The sequence below is a fragment of the Mustela nigripes genome, chromosome 17, assembly GCF_022355385.1.
Source record: "Mustela nigripes isolate SB6536 chromosome 17, MUSNIG.SB6536, whole genome shotgun sequence".
NCBI classification, from domain to species: Eukaryota; Metazoa; Chordata; class Mammalia; order Carnivora; family Mustelidae; genus Mustela; species Mustela nigripes.
In genome coordinates this window covers 6533547-6553770 of record NC_081573.1, presented here as the reverse complement: position 1 = coordinate 6553770, position 20224 = coordinate 6533547, and the positions used below count along the sequence as shown (strand labels likewise).

The 20224-nt window shown below is 58.6% G+C and overlaps 1 protein-coding gene and 1 long non-coding RNA gene across 3 annotated transcripts in view; one reads left to right on the top strand and one right to left on the bottom strand.

Moving 5' to 3' along the window:
* BICRA (BRD4 interacting chromatin remodeling complex associated protein) overlaps positions 1-20224 on the top strand; it is a 75376-nt gene extending 55152 nt beyond the window's left edge. Inside the window, exons 6-15 of one of the 2 annotated variants that reach the window (XM_059383654.1) lie at positions 856-2862; positions 3432-3608; positions 13219-13851; positions 14032-14212; positions 14524-14633; positions 15501-15562; positions 16836-16984; positions 17160-17254; positions 17495-17597; positions 18153-20224. In XM_059383654.1, coding sequence (XP_059239637.1) covers positions 856-2862; positions 3432-3608; positions 13219-13851; positions 14032-14212; positions 14524-14633; positions 15501-15562; positions 16836-16984; positions 17160-17254; positions 17495-17597; positions 18153-19240 — 4605 coding nt within the window. In that variant the 3' untranslated portion in view covers positions 19241-20224. The remainder of the gene's footprint in view (positions 1-855; positions 2863-3431; positions 3609-13218; positions 13852-14031; positions 14213-14523; positions 14634-15500; positions 15563-16835; positions 16985-17159; positions 17255-17494; positions 17598-18152) is intronic. The other variant, XM_059383655.1, reaches the window with a different exon arrangement.
* LOC132004830 (uncharacterized) lies at positions 6665-10385 on the bottom strand. The gene is made up of 3 exons (XR_009400659.1): positions 10181-10385; positions 8148-8283; positions 6665-7836 (listed from the first exon to the last, which is right to left on the bottom strand). It is a non-coding gene; the product is annotated as an uncharacterized LOC132004830 (long non-coding RNA).

Sequence of the window (20224 nt, the reverse complement as noted above, 5' to 3'; positions counted from 1 at the left end):
ATGTTAGGTGAGGGTTTCTCGCACACCTGCGGGTGTCAAGTACCGCGGTCAGCCCTCCATGGGATTGACCTCCCATCCTTTTAAACTCCCAAGTTTTGATCTGTTCTCTGGTCGAATAGCAGCGAGGGTTCTGTGCTCTAAGCATTAATTATCGCTCGTGCGGTATTTGCTCAAATGGTCACATGCGTATCGATTGTGCTCCTCCTGGATCGCGATCTGGGGCAGTGTGGGGGTCCTGAAGACGGGTCCAGCTCAGCGCCTCCCACACAAAACCAAGTTCATGGGGATAGCTGCGGCTGCCATTAACACAGCCGTGGTCTCTTACCCGAAACCCTTGGGGCCAGGCGCATTTCAGAATTCAGAATTTTCCAGATGCCAGGAAGGTGATGCAGAGTGTCATGTAGCACACTTGCTCACCTTCCCATGGTCCAAAAGAGTCCCGTCATGTGGACAAAGCATAGCCTTCCCCAAGAGCACTACGTCACTTTTGGTCAGGTTTTACTCTGGAAGAGTTAGGAAGACATTTGCAGTTTTCAGATTGCTTTGAAATTTGACATTTGCAAGTCTCAAATTGCTTTGGAATTGCAGATTAAGTATTATGGGCCCTTCTGGCTTTTTAAAGGATGGGCTTTATTCCGTCCTACGGATGTGTATAGACAGGGCGACAGGCCAGACTGAGCCCAGGTTGTATGGCTCAGCGGAGCTGGGATTTGAACCTAGGTCCAGCCCCTTCCAGATGGAATATTCTCTCTGCCCGTACTGCTCGGGCAGTGCAGGTCCTGTCGGTTCAGCCGTGCCCGGAGCCAGCCCCTCGCTAACCTCCGCTCTTCCCTTCCCATCTTACCCGGCCTCCAGCTCCACGTGCAAGAAGCTTCTGGCAACCACTTGAGCCCAGAGCCCACGCAGCCGGCCCCCAGCGTGGACCTAGATTTCCTGGAGGATGCGATCCTGGGGTCACCGGCCGCAGGGGGCGGTGGCGGGGGCGGTGGCGGCGCCGACCAGCCCTGTGACATCCTCCAGCAGAGCCTCCAAGAGGCCAACATCACTGAGCAGACACTTGAGGCTGAGGCCGAGCTGGACCTGGGTCCCTTCCAGCTGCCTACCCTCCAGCCTGCGGATGGTGGAGCCGGCCCGGCCGGTGCCGGAGGGGCTGCTGCCGTGGCCGCTGGGCCCCAGGCCCTGTTCCCGGGCGGCCCGGACCTGTTGGGACTGCAGGCCCCGCCCACCGTGCTGACCCACCAGGCCCTGGTGCCGCCCCAGGATGTGGTCAACAAGGCCTTGAGTGTCCAGCCCTTCCTGCAGCCGGTGGGCCTGGGCAACGTGACCCTGCAGCCCATCCCAGGCCTCCAGGGTCTGCCCAACGGCAGCCCCGGGGGCGCCACGGCGGCCACGCTTGGCCTGGCCCCCATCCAGGTGGTGGGCCAGCCTGTCATGGCACTCAACCCGCCCACTTCCCAGCTCCTCGCCAAGCAGGTGCCTGTCAGCGGCTATCTGGCCTCGGCAGCCGGCCCATCAGAGCCCGTGACCTTGGCGTCTGCCGGCGTCTCGCCCCAGGGGGCTGGCCTAGTCATCCAGAAGAATCTCCCCACAGCTGTGGCCACCACGCTCAACGGGAACTCGGTGTTTGGAGGGGCAGGGGCAGCCACCGCGGCAGCCGGCGGGGCGCCCTCGGGGCAACCGCTGGCGGTGGCCCCTGGCCTTGGCACATCACCGCTGGTCCCAGCGCCCAACGTGATCCTGCATCGCACGCCAACACCCATCCAGCCGAAGCCCGCTGGCGTGCTGCCCCCCAAGCTCTACCAGCTGACACCCAAGCCCTTCGCTCCAGCGGGCACCACGCTCACCATCCAGGGCGAGGCGGGGGGCCTCCCACAGCAGCCCAAGGCCCCCCAGAACCTGACTTTCATGGCAGCAGGAAAGGCCGGCCAGAACGTGGTGCTGTCGGGCTTCCCCGCACCCGCGCTGCAGGCAAATGTCTTCAAGCAGCCTCCTGCCACCACCACCGGGGCCGCCCCGCCCCAGCCCCCCGGGGCCCTGAGCAAGCCCATGAGCGTCCACCTCTTGAATCAAGGCAGCAGCATCGTCATCCCCGCGCAGCACATGCTGCCGGGCCAGAACCAGTTCCTGCTGCCGGGTGCGCCTGCCGTCCAGCTCCCCCAGACGCTCTCGGCCTTGCCCACCAACGTTGGCGGGCAGATCCTGGCAGCCGCGGCCCCACACGCGGGCGGACAGCTCATCGCAAACCCCATTCTCACCAACCAGAACCTGGCGGGGCCACTGAGCCTGGGCCCCGTGCTGGCCCCCCACTCCGGGGCCCACAGTGCCGCCCACATCCTCTCGGCTGCCCCCATCCAGGTGGGCCAGCCAGCACTCTTCCAGATGCCTGTGTCGCTGGCCGCGGGCAGTCTGCCCACACAGAGCCAGCCGGCCCCCACCGGCCCTGCCGCCACGACTGTCCTCCAGGGCGTGACTCTGCCCCCCAGTGCCGTGGCCATGCTCAACACCCCCGACGGGCTGGTACAGCCGGCCACCCCTGCCGCCACGGGGGAGGCCACACCTGTTCTTGCGGTGCAGACAGCCCCCCAGGCACCCCCGGCGGTCAGCACCCCTCTGCCTTTGGGCCTCCAGCAGCCACCAGCGCAGCAGCAGCAGCAGCAGCAGCAGCAGCAGCAGCAGCAGCCGCCGCCGCCACCGCCCCCGCAGGCCCCTACCCCTCAGGCCGCCGCCCCGCCTCAGGCCACCACCCCCCAGCCCAGCCCAGGCCTGGCGTCCAGCCCAGAGAAGATCGTCCTGGGACAGCCGCCCTCTGCCGCCACCACGGCCATCCTCACTCAGGACTCCCTGCAGATGTTCCTGCCCCAGGTAACGGGATGGGCTGGCAGGGACATTGGCGTGGGGGCGGGCAGGGGACGGGGGTGTGCTGCAGAGAGGGGCCAGAGCTGGAGCTGAAACTATGTGTGGTGGAGGCCGCAACTGGGGAGGGTCTGGCAGGGTCTGAAGAGCATCTCCGAGGTGGCACCCCTGTGCCCAGTACGTGCGTCCCCTTTGGGGAAGCCAAAGGGTGACAGGGACTGACACAGGCAAAGAGGGGGCCCGACTGGCTCACAGACTGATCATCCGTCCTCTTGCTGGAGGGCACAAGAATCACAGAGAGAACAGGCAAGACAAGGACAGACAGACAGACAGATGGGGCGGGTGTCTGCGGGCTGGAAGATGGGCGGGGCCCCAGGCCAAAGGAGCTGGGGTTGCGGCCTCCCTGGTGCCTGGATCCCGGGGCTCCTGGCCACCCTGCCCTCTGTGCCCAGCCTCTCGGTGCCCCTCAGCCCAGTTCCCACCACTCTGCTCTCTGGAGCCTTGGGGAGGCTGGGATCCTGGGGAGGCCGCGGGTCCACAGGATGGCCTTCTGACCCTGTGCGGGCTCCCCGTTTCAGGAGAGGAGCCAGCAGCCCCTCTCCGCAGACGGCCCCCACCTCTCCGTGCCCGCCTCGGTCATAGTCAGCGCCCCGCCTCCCGCCCAAGACCCAGCCCCGAGCACCCCCATCGCCAAAGGAGCTGGCCTCGGCCCTCAGGCCCCCGACAGCCAGGCTTCCCCAGCGCCGGCCCCCCAGGTAGACAAATCCCAGCAGCCTCTGTCCCAGCTCAGACAGAGCCTTGCCCCTGCGACCCCTTCTCCTGCTCACTCCTCCCCGCTCTGGCTGCCCTGCCTTGCCTCTCTGTCTTGCTGGCTTGGGAAGGGTGCTCCTTTGCTCCCCGGATAGTTCCCGAGAGTCTTCTGACAGTGATGGACTCCTAGAACCCAGGCCACACTGGGGGGAGCCCACACTCTAGGCAGAGGGACACACGGCAGGCAGGTGTTTGCTAGAATTCTCATTTTCGTATCATATCAGGTAAGCAGGTCATTCAGAGGGCTCTTATCTCCAAAGCTACCAGAGGTCTTGCTGAAAAGCCCCTTCTCCTGAACCACAGCTGCTTGCCTTCCCCAAGGGCGGTTTCTTGCACATGGGCACATGCATACACATACACATGGACAAGGTGAATGGCACCGATTCTTTCCCTCCCATTGTTACAAATGTGGTAACATACTAGGCAGCTCTGTGCTTTTGATCATTGAAAGATGCATCTTGGAGACGGTACTTCCTTCTTTCTTCTTCCGTGTGACCGCACGGTACTCCCGCTGTCAGGTGGTTAAGTCCCTTCCAGTCTTTAGCTGTGATGAGTGAAGCCGCAGAGGATAACTGTACATATGTCACTGTTTTTGAAAAGGAAAGTGCTGGGTCCATTGGAGGCCATTTGCACATGCAGTGTTGATTGCTCTCTGCAGATTGCTCTCTGGGGAGTTACCACTGGGTTTGTCCTTGTCTGTTGCCTGTGCCGGTTCTTCCATAACCTCGGTGGTGTATTGAAGTTAGCGGGTCTTGTAAGGTGAAAAGCTGCTCCTTGTTTTGTTTTAATTTGCATTTCTTTTACTGTGAATGAGGTGGGGCAGGTTTTCTTAGATGTGGAGCTGTTTATGTTTTCTCTGGAATCATCAGCCCATACCCCTTGCCAAATTTAAACTTGGTGTGAGTGGTCCTATTCTTGTTGATTTGTAGAAACTCTTTACATATTAGGAAAATTTGCCTTTGTCTCATAAGAGTCATAAGCACATGATAGTTTAGAGAGAGCCCCTTTTATTCTGCAGGGGTGGATTTTATACTCTTTTAGAAAGGATAGGTAGAGGAGGTAGGTAAAAGGAAGAAGAGGGAATGACCTCAGCAAGGTCAGGGTGGCAGAAAGCAGCATGGGCTTTGGCTTTAAACAGCCATGATTTCACCGTCCAGTTCTGTTGCTTGCCATGTGACCTTAAGCAACCAGTTTCTTGTTTCCTTAAACAGATTCTTTGGGGAAGGAGGGCACTTAGTATGTGTCTGGCCTTGTGCTGACCTGGAGCAATTCCCCATAACTGTTGGACCTTGACGTCCTCATCTGGAAAATGGGAATAATACTTTCTTAGAGGCCTATTAGGAGTGAGTGAGTTAACGTATGCTAGCACAGAGTAAGGCCTCAAGAAATACTTGTTATTATTATCATTATTATTGTTGTGGGGTAGAACAGGATCTGGTCCAGATTCACACAGTCTAGAGGGACACGGGGCCAAGGTGGCCTCAGACCATCTCTCCTCCAGGAGGAGAAAGAAGCAGAAGTGGAGGGACAAGAGGTCAGGAGTCTCCTGGCCTTTGAGTGACTCAAGTTGGAAGCAGCGTCTCTAGAGTGGGTCCAGTGCTGGCTGAGGTCCCTCTGGCAAGCGGCTTCCCCTCCCTGAGCTTCCCACAATCAGCTGTACCAGGGGGTTGTAGAACTGGGTAAATCAGTGGTGGAAATCATTTATTGATGAAATCAAGCACACTCACAGGAGTCCGCCCAACACGTGAGGCTCCGTGCTGAGTATGCCGCAGTGCAATCAAAGGGAGAGAGTGTTTTCGGAGATGTGGGTCAGCTGTAGGGAAAGAGCCCAGGAGATGAAAGCATTGAAGGGAGCAGGGTCCCCATGGGGGACATGGGAGGAATCCACTCTAGGGAAAACGGGAAGGAACTGCGGGGGGTGGGGGGGAGCGTATTTAAGCCCAGGCTCCAAGGAAGAGAAATTGTGGGGAGGGACAATAGCATGTGTTAAGGCCCTGAGGCAAGGACAAGCTTGGGTTGTCAAGGAATGGAAAGTAGGCTGGAGGGGAGTGGAGGGAGGCCAGATCAGAGAGGTTGGCAGTGCCTCGTGGCCAAACCAGTGGAGGGCTTTCAGCTGGACTATGGCACGGGCTGGTAGCGATTTTCAGCGATCCCTCTGGCTTTCATTGGAAAATGGTTTAGTGGGCAAAAAAAAGTCCAGAGACCCTCGTGGGTCAAGATGACAGGGCTTCAAAGACCAGGGTGGTCCCGGCAATGATGGAGGGATGCTGGAGGATTCGGGCCGTAATCTGGAGCTTACTTTAGGGATTGGAGGCATGAAGAGGAGGGCATCACAGTAAAAACTAAGTGCATCATGGTAAAAACTAAAGTGCATCATAACATTTCTGTTTTAAGTGCTATTCAAAACCCTTTCCAAGCATTGTCTCATTGAAAGCTCCCATCAGGCAGGTGGAAGATATTCTCCTTAATTTACAGATAAGGAAACTGAGGCACAGAGATTAAGTAGCTTGCCCAAGGTTACCCCACTGGTAGGGCCTGGATTTAAACCTGAATGGTTAGTGGCCAGAACAGCTGAGGTCTCAAGAAAGCCAGACCTGAGCACGAATCCCAGCTCTGCTCAGCATGAAACGCTCCCGGGACCTGGTCTACCTGTCCGCCAAGTGGGAGTAGAGCCACCAACCTCACAGCAGCTCTACACAGAGTCCTCAGCGTTTCGATGAGCAGAGATCCCTGGCATTTGCAGTAAGAGTAGTAAAGAAGCTGTGGATGGTCTTTAAGAGGAAAGGTCAGCTGTGCCCATGAGCTGATCCTGGTCATCCCCTTGCGGGCCGGCGCCAGGCTAGACACGTGGTCACCCTGCTGCCCCTTTCGCGCCTGCAATGCCGCACTGCATGAGGGGAGTTCTTGATGAGTGTTGGGGAAGCAAGTGGATGGAGGGGTGGGGGGGGGGGAGGGTGGATGAACGATGGATGGATGGATGGACAGACGGACAGGTGGACAGATGAGTGAGTGGATTAAACAAAGAATACAGATGCACATAAATACCAACGACGTACAAACTTGTGTGCGTGCGCATGCACTAGAGCTGCTCCCAGACTGGAGGTGGGTCCTTCATGCAGCCCCCGTTCTCCTGGTGCGTGCTTTGTACCCAGCCTTTTGCAGAGAGGTACAGGGGAGGCAGCCCTGCCCTCTCGGGGCTCACACTCCAGGGATGGGTTTTGTCGTCAATCCCCAGCTCTTGAAATTGGCCCTCGATGGGGGCCCCCGACTGACTTTTCAGGGAGGCAACACTGACCGTCCTACTCAGGAGGCTTAAGGCCTGCTGTGTATGGCTTACGGTAGGCTTAAAACACACACACACACACGCTTTGTTGTTGTGATTCAAAGAGTGTTACCCAGACGTGGTTTTAAAAATTGGGTTTACAGACAAAGGGCACACAGGGAAAGTGAGTCTTCTGTTCATGGAATTTCTGGTCCTCCCCACCCCCTTGTAGACCCCCACCTTGGATTTCCCTGTGGAGCCCCACCGTGTCCTTATCACACAGGCACTAGGGACACTTGGGGCCGGGTTGTTCTGTGTTGTCAGGGGGCTGTCCTGAGCATGGTAGCACCCCTCAGCCTCCAACCGTTTATTGCCGGCAGCGGTCCTGCTGCAGGTGGGACAGCCGTGGTGATCGCTGGAGATTGCCAGGTGTCCCTGAGAGACGGAGTCACCTGGGTGGGGCACCGCCATCCTGTGCACATGACAGACCTCCCTCGTCTGAGCTCGGATCCAGCCAGACGTGACAGCCTGCGTGTGCACGTGCTCCCTCCTTACACGCAGAAGCACACTGTCCCGTTCTTTTGAACTGCGCTTTGTTTGATTGGCCAGATCTCTTGGACCACCGACTTGCATGAGAATCCCACTCGACAGCACCCCATGGGATGAACGCATGCGTATGTACATGTGCATATCACCAAAACAGCTTCCACGGGATAATACAGTGTGCAATGCACGCTGATATTTTGTATTTGGTTTCCTCTGTTCTTATTTTTATTATTTTTTAAAGATTTTATTTATATGAGAGAGAGAGAGAACAAGCTGGGGAGGGTCAGAGGGAGAAGCAGGCTTCCTGCTGAGCAGGGATCCCAATTGCACGACTTGATCTCGGGACTCCAGGATCCTGACCTGAGCTGAAGGCAGATGTTTAGCCTACTGAGCCACCCAGGCACCCCTCCTCTGTTCTTTTTTTTTTTTTTTTTAAGATTTTATTTATTTATTTGACAGACAGAGATCACAAGTAGGCAGATAGGCAGGCAGAGAGAGAAGGGAAGAAGCAGGCTCTCTGCGAGAGCCCTATGTAGGGCTCGATCCCAGAACCCTGAGACCATGACCTGAGCCGAAGGCAGAGGCTTTAACCCACTGAGCCACCCAGGTGCCCCCCCCCCCCTCTGTTCTTAAATGCTGGTCGTGACCCACCAAAATGCCAGGAGCCATTACTCACAGACACTAGATGTGATTTGAAAGCCACCGTCTGGGGTAGTCATTAGGCACTGGGACTCCAAAATCCCAACTCTGCCACTTAGAGGCTCAGTGACCTTAGCCAAGTCCCCTGCCTCTGTGTGCCTCAGTTTTCTTCCCTGAAAATGAGGATGAGGAAAACAGCATCTAGGTTATAGCGTCGTCATGAGGAATAAATAAGCTAATACAGGTTAAGGTGCTTGAACAGGGTCAGGCACATTGAAAGTGCCTCAAACCAAAGGAAGCCAGAGAAACACTACAAAGGGCCATGGGTAAACATTTTAGGCTTTGCACGCAAGCCACCCCAGACCACACATCAGTGAGCATAGACCTGTACCAATAAAACCTTATTTATGGACACTGAAATTTGAATTTCATATCGTTGTCACCAATCACAATCTAGTCTTTTGATTTCTTTTCCACCATTAAAAAAAATATATTTGTTTATTTAAAAGAGAGAGAGGGAGAGAGAATGCACATGGGGGTAGAGCCAGGGAAAGGGAGAGAGAGAAACTCAAGCAGACTTCTGCTGAGTGGAAAGCACAACCCGGGGCTCAATCTCACGACCCTGAGGTCATGCCCCGAGCTGAAATCCAGAGTCGGGTGCTTAACCGATGGAGCCACCCAGATGCCCCTCTCTCCCAGCATTTAAAAATGTAAAACCCGCTTTCAGCCTGTGGATCATGCAAAATGACAGACCAGGCAGGCCAGACCGGCTTGAGTTGGAAAGTTTGCTGCCATCTTACTGTCGTTACACGGACCCACCGTGACTGACTGACTTGGTTCCCTGCTTGAGGGAGAGCACTCCAGGTGGTTTCCTGTGTGTGTCAACAAATAACCCTCCTCTGACTCTTCGGGTGCCCGGGCTTTTGCATGTACATGTGGGTAAATTTCTAAAAACAGAACGGCTGGTTCAGAGGGTATAAGTGCTTCCCGGACAGTCTGTGGAAAGTGCGAACCCTGTCACGCCTCCTTGGGGTTTATGCCTGTGCAGGCTTCTTCCAGAAGCTTCATCAGCCCCAGATCAGCACGCACTCTGCTCCCCGCCAGGCTGCTGGGTAGCACCCCTCTGCGCTTTCTGTTGAATTCTGCATGAATCTGAACACATCTTGCCAGCTCTAGCTGGGCAGCTGGAATTTCCTGGTGAACAGTTCCCTCGTGTGGTAGTTTTTTGTTGTTGTTGTTGTTTTTAAAGATTTTTATTTCAGAGAGAGAGAGAGAGAGAGCACATGAGCAGGGGGAGGGGAAGAGGGAGAAGCAAACACCCGGCTGAGCAGAGAGCCCAATGTGGGGCTCGATCCTAGGACCCTGAGATCATAACTTGAGCCAAAAGCAGAGGCTTAACCCACTGAGCCACCCAGGTGCCCCTGAAGTTTTCTTTTAGCCTAATTTTTTTTTTTTTTTCCCAGCCATTTAAAACATTTAAAATTTTTAGAATTAGGTATCACCTTCACATGACTCAGTCATCAAAAAGCAGTTTTGGGGTTTTTTTGAGAGAGAAAGAGAGAGCCCAAGCAGGAGGAGGGACAGAGGGAAAGAGAGAGGGGACCTTAAGCATGGAGCCCAACATGGGACTTGATCTCATGACTCTCCTAAAATCATGACCTGAGCCAAGATCAAGAGTTGGACACTTCATGGACTAGCCACCCAGGTGCTCCAAAAAGCATTTTTTTAAAGTAAGGGGATTGGTTAAGCCATCTGCCTTCGACTCAGGTCATGATCTCGGGTCCTGGGATCGAGTCCCACATCGGGCTCTTTGCTCAGCAGGGAGCCTGCTACTCCCTCTCCCTCTACCTGCCTCTCCCCTTGCTTGTGCTCTTTCTCACACTCTGTGTGTGTGTGTGTGTGTGTCAAATAAATAAGTAAAATCTTTAAAAATTTTTTTAGAAAGGGGAAAGTGTCCCAAAGCTGTGCCTATGTTCCCAGCCCACCTGCCCCTCCAGAAAAAGTTACTTAGCTGCCGTCTATCTTTCCAGTTCCTCGCGCAGGCACAGCCTAGAGTAAAAGTGGGTTTACCTTTCTCTCCCATTTCTGTCCGCCCAGAAGGTAGCACATTGCGTGCGAGCTTTGTCAGCATGTGGAGAGTTTCCTTGATCTTGTTAGAGCGGTGTCCTTTCTCTCCCCCATAAATGCTATTTAGATGCACACCAGCCAAGTCCGGGCTCCGTCCCTCCCCACACAGCTGTAGTAAACAACTTGCTGACCCGTCATTTCCTACATATGCACGTGCTTCTGTTGCATCATTTCCTGGAAGCAGGTTTGCTGGATCAAAGCAAATGTTTTCTTGTAATTTGTGCAGCTGCTGCTGAATTGCCTTGTCCTGGAGTTGTGGCAAATTGTGCCAGTAACCCTCAGAGGCGGTAGAAGAGGGTGTCTTTATGAGACCTGGTTTGTTCCTAATGCAATGAGTAAAGAAGGTTCCAGAGGGTGCTTTCAATGGGCATTACTCATATTACAAATGAGGCTGGAGTGTCTCTTGGACTGTCAAAGCCTTCTGTGTTTCCTTCTCACTGCACTGTCTGATCATATCCTTGGCCACTTTTTCTCACCAGTTGTTACTCTTAGTGATTTCTGGAGACTGTTTATATATGATGAAAATGGGCTTTGCGTATGCTGTGAATTGCAGCTGTTTACCCTCAGTGTATCATTTGGGATTTTGATCTGATTGGGGGAGAGGGGCATTAGTCTATACTTTTAATGAGTGCGAGCTTACTTTTTTCAGTTTTTATTTTTAAACACTTAGAATTTCAAACAGCAGCGCTGTGCAGAGAACTCACAGGAGTTCTTTACTCTTTACGCACATATATTAGTTACCTGTTGCCATGTAACAAATGACCCTCCCCCCAAATTTAGCAGCCTTAAACAGCAAACATTAACTTCTCTCATGTAGCTTGTAAGAATCAGGAGTCTGGAAGCAGCTTAGCTGGCAGGTGCTGCCTCGTCATCCCTTGTGAGGTTCTAGTCAACCAGGGCTGCGGTCATCAGAAGGCTCGACTGGGCTGGAGAACATGCCTCAGAACATGCCTCAGCTCTTCCCTCCGCCGGCTTCTCCAAAGGGCAGCTTGTAACATGCTCCACAGTCGGTTTCCCCAAAGGAAATGATCTACCACCCTTTTTTATAACTGAATCTTGGAAGTAGTATCAAATCACTTTCATGAAATCGGTTGGTCCCAGGAATCAACCTGGGGACCGTGCGGGGGAGACCGAATAATGAGGAGGTGGGGATCCTGCCTTGGAATCTGGCTGCTGCCCAGATTTTTCCACCGTCAGTGTCTGGCTAATTCACTTTCTCTCGATACGTACACATTTTTATTCAGAATCATTGGAGAATAAATTGCAGACGTTCTGCTCCTTTACTCCTTAACATCTCAACCTTCGAAAACAGGAACATTCTCTTAGTTGACCACGGCACAATCATCAGGTTCAGCCGATTCAGTCCTGAGACAATACCCTTATCCACTGTGCACAGCCTAAAGTCAGCGGTCGTCCTGCGATCCTGTCATGTGTTTCTCTCCCAATTGCTCTTAACTTTCGGGTGTGTTTCTTTCTCCACACCATATGCTGCCCAGGGCTTCATGATGTGGCCAGCTGTCTTCTTTCCCCTTACTGAAACCTGTTGTTTTCCTCCGTTCTTGACTGTAAATGCTCCCACAGTGGAGGAGCCCCGTGGTGCTTCTCATTGCTGATCCTAGAAGGCGGGTTACCAGGTCTACCAGCGTGCGACCCTTTTGGTTTGCAGACCAGAGTGCTGTCCCGGCGACAACCTCCGCAGCCCTTCTGAGAGCCAAGGGCACCTCCCATCTCATCTTAGAGGGGGCTGCCTTTGGGCATGCATGTGGGTGGATTGGTTTGGGGGCTTTTGTTCTGAATTGCCAGAGTTATTCAAGGGCAGCCTCAGGCGGGGTGTTGGAAGCATCAGGCAAGTCGTAACCTTGGTATCGTGAGTCGGCTCACGGTAAAGAGCCCCAGCTTTGGAGTGTGGCAGCTTTGGTGGCCTTGGGCCTGTGAGCCTGAGTCATCCTTGGACAATTTGGAGGTCGAGAGGGAGACTTGGGACTCAGGGAGCCTTGGGACCAGCCATTTTGGCTCCCTGGCCTCAGTTTCTCCTCTGTCCCCGGGGTATGGATTTGGCGACCATCAAAAGGTACCCAACCCACCCTGTGTCAGGGACTCAGCTGGCTGGTAGTCGCTGGGGCAACTGTGGCTGCTGAGGTCGGGACTCTGCGGGAGAGCAGCGCGGAGGTGCCAGGTCTAGGGTGTGTTTTCAGCAAGGTCACAGGGGACGGATCACAGGCTAATGCCCGGATGTCTTGTGCGAGTCTGATCACACACAAACACACGTACCCATACTTGCATGCTCACAGGGGACCCGGGAGGCCTGCAGTCGCAGCCATAGCCACATAAGCAAAGGGAGGCAGAGGTCACGGACACTTAGGGGGACCTGGCCCCACCCCTGCCCCGTGCCTTCTGTAGCCGCTCCATCTGTGCTGGTGTCCATTCTTGGGGGGGGGGGTGGGGGGACCTGGACAGTCAGGCGCCATGGGGATGGTGGCTGGGATGCTACCCCCCCCCACCCCCGCTCCAGCCACCACCTTCCCCTCCGCTGCTGTGCTCGTGCTCCCCAGCCCTCTGCCTCCCCGCTGGGCAGCTGGTGTGGTGCCCCCCTGCCGCCGCCACCGCTTCCTCTGCTGCTCCCCCAAATCCTGCAGAGCTCCCCTTCATCTGGGGGGTGGGGGAGGAGGGGGGCACGTGGGGAGGGGGGCGAGAGCAGAGGGAAAGGTCTGGAGATGAGGCGGGGGCAGGTGGAGGGGTGAGGCAGAGATGGGGGCTGGGGTGGGGTTGGGGGGGCAGAGGTAGAAAGGCGAAGTGGGGAGTTCAGAAACGAGAGGTGGGAAGGAGAGCCATGGCGGCGGGGTCCTCTCTCTCAAGACAGGGGTGACTAAGAAGGAGGGTTTCTGGTGGGCGTGGCTGGGGTCCCCAGTGTCTTGGGGCAATGGGAGCCAAGGTTGGTTCTGACCCCCGCCCCCTCCCCTCTACCTCCCTCCCCTGCCCAGATCCCGGCAGCGGCTCCGCTGAAGGGCCCAGGCCCCTCCTCGTCCCCGTCACTACCTCACCAGGCCCCTCTGGGAGACAGCCCCCACCTGCCCTCCCCACATCCTGCCAGGCCTCCCTCCCGACCCCCCCCTCGCCCCCCCCCCCCCCCCCCCCCCCCCCCCCCCCGCTTGTCCCGCCCACCCTCAGAGCCCACCCTGCACCCTTGCCCCCCGCCCCAGGCACCCCCCACTCTGCCTGGCATCTTTGTTATCCAGAACCAGCTGGGAGTCCCCCCACCTGCCAGCACCCCAGCCCCTGCTGCCCCGGGCCCACCCCAGCCCCCCTTGCGCCCCCCATCCCAACCCCCTGAGGGGCCGCTGCCCCCAGCTCCCCACCTCCCTCCCGCCTCCACATCCTCTGTCGCGGCCTCCACGGATGTGGCCACCAGGCTGCCAGCCCCTACGCCCCCTGACTTCCAGCTCCAGTTCCCGCCCAGCCAGGGGCCCCACAAGTCCCCCACGCCCCCCCCGACCCCCCCCCCGGTCCCTGAGCCCGCCTGGCCCCCCCCACCGCCTCCTCGGACCTTCCAGATGGTGACTGCCCCCTTCCCGGCGCTGCCCCAGCCGAAGGCTCTTCTGGAGAGGTTTCACCAGGTAATCGGAGGCGGGGACCAGCCCTCCTCCTACCCCGCCAGCCCTGCCCTCCTGGTCCCGTGGGGAGGCCCTCCCACGTTCCAGCTGTCCAGCTGTCTCTGTGTCCCCAGCCCTGGTGCCTGGCCGCCGCCCCTCCTAGTGTGTGCCCCCTACCCCTCAACCACCTGTCCCCCTCCTCAGGTGCCGTCCGGAATCATTCTCCAGAACAAGGCCGGGGGGGCCCCCGCCGCCCCGCAGACCTCCGCCAACCTGGGGCCCCTCGCCAGCCCCACTGCCTCTGTGCTGGTCAGCGGGCAGGCCCCATCTGGGACCCCCACCGCCCCCAGCCATCCCCCTGCCCCGGCACCCATGGCCACTGCAGGTAGGGGAGAGGTAGCCCATGCAGGAGAAGTGGGGGGGCCTGAAGATGGGCGGGCAGGGGGAGGGGGATGGGCTGGGGCAGAGCTGTGGGTGCGTGAGCCCGAGGGGTTCCCCCAGACCTCACAGGACAGGGAAGGTGGAAGAGGAAGGGCTGTCGCCTCAGATCCAAGGGGGGCACTCAATTCAGGGCTAGCGGCACTGCCGAGGCCAGAGGACTAGAAGAGAGCGGGGTGTAGGCTTGGGGATCGCATTGTGGAGGGGCCTTCGTGCCAGTGACCCTGAGCCCTATCTGCCCCCAACCCCACCCCTCAGGCCTCCCTCCCCTGCTTCCTGCCGAGGGCAAAGCTTTTGCCAGCAGCCTCCCGACCCTGAGTGTGGCCAAGGCCGCCGCCGCCGGGCCAGGGAAGTCCTCCGGGCTGCAGGTAAGAGGCCACCAGCATGGGGGTGGGGCACCTAGGGTCAGAGCATTGTCACAGGGGAGCTGGGGACGTGCCAAGCGGGGCGGAGCAGGCCAACCGAAAGGCTATCAGAAAGCAAACTGGGCAGTGGGTCAAACACAAGGACAGCCCAGGTGGGCGCATACCAGAGAGCGAGACAGATGGAGACCCACAGACACCAAGACACAGGGTGATGAGAGGAGCAGTGGCTCGCCTGGGTCCCTGAGGCCATCACTGGGGGCAGGAGCAAGGAGAGCCTGAGGCTGGAGGAGGAGGGACGTGGGGAGACCATTGGCCCAGAAAGGCAAGAGAAAGGAGGTGGTGAGAGCCTAGACCGTGAAGGGGGAGGGGGGAGGGCTGGGAAGTCACGTGGTGGGGGGCCCAGAATGGAGGGGACAAAGCAGTGTGGGGGAAACTGAGGCAGAGACCTTCTGCAGGGAAATGGGTAGGGGGAGGCAGAAAGACAAGAACACAGCTGGTAGAGGGACCCAGTGCCGGCAGCCTCCGGGGTGAGATCCCCTCTAGCAGCCTGGTAGGTGGAGTCGGGCAGAAAGAGGGAACCTGGACAGCCAGGTGGGCCAGATGCTGGACCATCAGCCAAGGCCTTGATCTGATGAGCAGGGAGGGAGCCTGCCCAGTGTCCAGACCAAGAGTCCGGTGGAAGCCAAGCCCCATGGAGCCAGGCAAAGTGTGCCAGACAGTGCCTCCGGCAGCTGGGGCCAGGACCCCACCCCAGGATAGAAGAGGGGGGCCAGCTCTCCTGTTGGTCATAGGCAGGGTTGGAGGGGGCTCAGGGCGCCAAGGGAAGGCCTCTCTGCGGCTCTGCCTCTCACTCACCTCTCTGCCCCGCAGTATGAGAGCAAGATGGGCAGTCTGAAGAAAACCCCGGCCCTGCAGCCTAGCAAAGAGGCCTGGTGAGTCGCAGCACTGTGCGCCCCGCCCCCCCCCCCCCCCCCCCCCCCCCCCCCGGTATCCCTGGGAGCCGCCTCTTGTTAGCTGTGTGCTTTGGGGCAGTATAATTTCCCTCAGAGACCCCCAGTTTCCCTTCTAGAGAGTGAGGTGAGGATAGTAGTGACGATAGGGTGACAGGTGCAGATCCCCTGTGACTGTGGTAAGATGGGTGGTGTTTGGGGGAGTGGATGTGGAGGGGAGTCCAGGAAGGTGCATGGACGAATGTGGGTCTCTGTGGGCGCCAGGGGGGGGCAGGGGGGTGTTTGGCTAGATAGATGGATGGAGGGGGTCTGGGGAGGGTGCATGGCTGGATAGAAGGGTGTTTGGGTGGACGGATGGGTGTTTGGATAGATGGGTGATTGGGCGGTTGAATGGGTAGATTTGGATAAACGGATTGACAGGTGTTTGGCTAGATGGATGGATGCAGGCTGGATGGATGGGGTCTGGGGTAGGTGCTTGGCTGGCTGGCTGGCTGGGTGCGGGGTGGAGAGAGGGGTGTCTGGATGGATGGGGTCTGGGAGGGCAGTGGGTACATGTTGGGTGCTTGCCTGCATTCTCCCTCTCCTGCTTTCCTTCCACATCAAGTGTTTAGCAAATGCTCAAGCCCTGCTGGGTTCTGGAAACAAGGCAGGGTTCCGGCCCCAGTGGTGTGGTGCGGGTCAGTCTTCAGCTCAGGGTGGAAATGAGCATATTTGGGGGGAGAGAGAGAGAATCACACAATAAAGAGACGTAACTCACTGCCCACGATGTGGTAGAAAACAGACCGGGAGAGAACTGGATTGTACCACCCAGCGGACCAAGCTCCCTTCTTTCCTCCCTCTGTTCCTTGTCCTTCCCACCTTACCTGGGGTTGGTGACCCGTTTGAGGCAGAATAAGGACGTGCTGACCCCAGGTGGCGGGAGAGGGTATAGCATGAGGAGGATGAGTTTCAAATCCCGGCCTCCGGCTCTGCCCGCTCCCAGCTCGGCCTCCTCCCCACTCTGTGTTTTGGGTGGAGAAACATCACTCTGCCTGGCCTCAGTTTCCCCATCTGCAGAGTGGGGATGATGATAGCACCTGGTCCCTTGGGTTGTCGCCAGAGGCCATGGAAGAGAATGAGCACGTCCTGCCCACATTAGCGCGTTTCCCTGCTGTCTGTGTTGGGGCCACGGGGGGGTGGTCGGGGTCAGGGTCTGGTTTCTCCTGGCCTTACCACCAGCTGTGTGTGTGTGACCTCTCCCCACCCTGCCCCCCAGTTTCCTGGAACATTTGCACAAACATCAGGGCTCCGTCCTGCACCCTGACTACAAGACAGCCTTCCCCTCCTTTGAGGACGCCCTGCATCGCCTCCTTCCCTACCATGTCTACCAGGGTGCACTCCCCTCCCCCAGCGACTACCACAAAGGTGAGCCCTCCACCCTGTCCACCTCACTCCCCCAGGACTCTCCCTCCCTGGTCCCTAGCGTGGGGTGGGGGTGGGGGAGCAGCTGCACCACCCCAGTGCGTCTGCTAGACCTCAGCTCCGGATAAGCCACACTTTCCAGTGTCTGTGCCTCGGGACCTTTCCTATTCTTCCGCAGTGGATGAGGAGTTTGAGACCGTGTCCACGCAGCTGCTGAAACGCACCCAGGCCATGCTCAATAAATACCGCCTCCTGCTCCTGGAGGAGTCCCGGGTAGGGCGCTGGCCCCTTCTTCCCTGGGAGACCCTGCCCTCGCCCCTCGCCCTGCGCAGGGCCCATTTGGGTAGGGTTGCGGGGGCTGCTCCTCGAAGCTCCGGGAGGAAGGGAAGGAGGCTGGTGCAAGTCTGATCCCAAGAGGGACAGCTCGGAATCCGCTCCCATCTTTCTGGGTTGCCCATGTGCCCTCCCCGCCTTCCTCCTTCCCCCCGCCGATCTGCCCCTCTTTCCCCTCAGAGGGTGAGCCCCTCCGCGGAGATGGTGATGATCGACCGAATGTTCATTCAGGAGGAGAAGACCACCCTTGCCTTGGACAAACAGCTGGCCAAGGAGAAGCCCGGTGAGAGGAGAGGGGAAAGGAGGGGTGGGAGAGGGGTCCCCAGCTCCTGCCTCGCTGAGGAATTCGATCTGGGTGCAGGAGGACGGGTACCTGAGCCCGACCTTTCTCCACCACCGGGCGACACCCGTGCCCCCACCTTCCTGCCGTGGCAGAGGTCTACTCTGACCTCTGGGCTCTGGGACTGGAGAGAGCTGAGTTGGTTCTCCTCCATCCCTGTGTGTCCATTCCGCTGTCTCCTGGCTGGGACATTCCACCACCCCCAGGGGGACAGAAAAGCGGGGGACTAGAGTCAGGACTGAGGTGCTTGCAGGTTTTAAGGGCCCTTCTGAGGCGTGAGCTCCTGCTTGCAGGTTCGGGGGTTTGGGAATTGCTGAGTAGAGCAGTACCCAGCAAAGCGTCCTGAGAGTCTGATGAGCCAAGGGCTTGGCCCCAGGCCTGGCAGATGGTCGATGCCCATCACGCCGGGGCTCCTCTTAGCTGTGCTCCCCCAGGCGTCTCATGCTTTCCCTGCCCCCGTGGCTGTTCTTTGCCCGGCCCCCCTCCTCCATTTTGCAGACGAGTATGTGTCTTCCTCGCGCTCTCTTGGCCTCCCCATCGCTGCCTCTTCCGAGGGACACCGGCTCCCTGGCCACGGCCCAGCACCATCCTCAGTGTCCGGGGTCCCCACCCAGCCGCCTCTGCACCTGCCAACCAAGCTGGTGATTCGGCACGGTGGGGCGGGTGGCTCCCCTTCGGTGACCTGGGCTCGGGCATCCTCCTCCCTGTCCTCCTCCTCCTCCTCCGCTGCCTCCTCCTTGGATGCTGATGAGGACGGTCCCATGCCCTCCCGCAACCGGCCTCCTATCAAGACCTATGAGGCCCGCAGCCGCATCGGCCTCAAGCTCAAGATCAAGCAGGAAGCCGGGCTCAGCAAGGTCGTCCACAACACCGCGCTGGACCCCGTGCACCAGCCCCCGCCCCCTGCTGCCCTCAAGGCAGCGGAGCCCCCCCCCCGGCCCCCCGCGCCACCCCCTGCCACGGGCCAGATGAACGGCACAATGGACCACCCGCCGCCTGCCACCACTGACCGCAAGCCCACCGCGGCCCAGGCCCCGCACTGTCCCCGGCTGCCCCTCCGGAAGACGTACCGCGAGAACGTGGAGGCCCTGGGTGGCGGGGCCGGGGAGGGGGCCGGGAGCGTCAGGGCCCGGGGCAGCAGCCCCGCGCAGCTGCCCACCAAAGTGGACGAGGCCACCAGCGGGCTCATCCGCGAGCTGGCCGCGGTGGAGGACGAGCTGTACCAGCGCATGCTGAAGGGGGCGCCCCCGGAGCCCGCGGCCAGCGCCGGGCAGGGCAGCGGCAGCCGGGACCCCGGCTGGGAGGCGCCCCCAGCCAAGCGGCGCAAGTCCGAGTCGCCCGACGTGGACCAGGCCAGCTTCTCCAGCGACAGCCCGCAGGACGACACGCTCACGGAACACCTCCAGAGCGCTATCGACAGCATCCTGAACCTCCAGCAGGCCCCGGGGCGGACACCTGCACCCCCATATCCCCACGCCGCCCCGACAGCCGTCTCGCCTGCCTCCCCCGCGCCCCTGCACAGGCCAGAGGCCTACCCGCCCTCCAGTCACAACGGTGGCCTCGGCGCCAGGACGTTGAACAGATAACACCGGGCTGGTCTTCGCTTCCTTGTCTCCCCCCGACACACACACCTCCCAAGTTGTGCGCGTGTGTTTGCGCGCGGACATCCGGGGGCAGGGAGGCCTCTGGGCACCTGACCTCAGCCTCGTGGGGGACACGAGCCGGGGATCCCCTGACAGTTTTTCTTGCCTAAGTTATTTGAGTCACAAAGGCCTCCTCCCCCACTTCCTGCGTCAGCCGGGTTGTTGGGTGGGGGTCGTGGATTGAGGGGAGGAGGCTGTAATGTAAAATGTGCCCCTGCCAAAGGTGGGGGTAATCCCGGTGTGTCATTTCCTATTTCTTCCCGCTTCCTGCCACACTCCGCCCCTCCGTGGGGAAGGTGGGGTGGGGGGGGAACACACGTGTGTTTGCCAGGGAAGGGGGTAACCTGGTCGTTCCCACTGCTCCCGCGTGTCCCGGTACTGGGCTTGTCCGTGTGGCCGCACAGATCGAGGCGTCGAAGGTGCTCAAAGCCTGGAGGGTCCTTTGTGAGCCTCGCTCAGCCTCTCCCTGCCGCCCCCGACAGGCTGTAAAAGGAAATGCAGGGAAGGGCGGGCGTCAGCCAGCGTCCCAGACCCCCTCCTCGGAGGGCTGTGCCCGCGGGCACCTGTGTCCCATCCGCATGTGTGCGTCCAGTTCCGTGTCCCGTGTCCCTGTGTGTGTGCTCGAGTGAGCGAGAGAGAGAGTGAGATTTCGAACCCTCCCGGCCCCTCGACTGAAATCCGAGCACCTCCAAAACAGGAAACCGGGGTCTTCCTCCCCACCCCGCCATCCCTCCCCAGCCAGTCTTCCCTCTGTTCTTCCTGTCGCCAGCCACCCGCGCCAGATTTTGAAATCTCGGAGACAAAACTAGTACTGTAAGATAAATTTTTTTGTACTGTATTTATTGTGTATAACAATTTTTTTAAAGGAGAATTCTGTACATTTAGAACTCTTGTAAATTAAAAACTGATCCTTTTTTTAAAACTGTA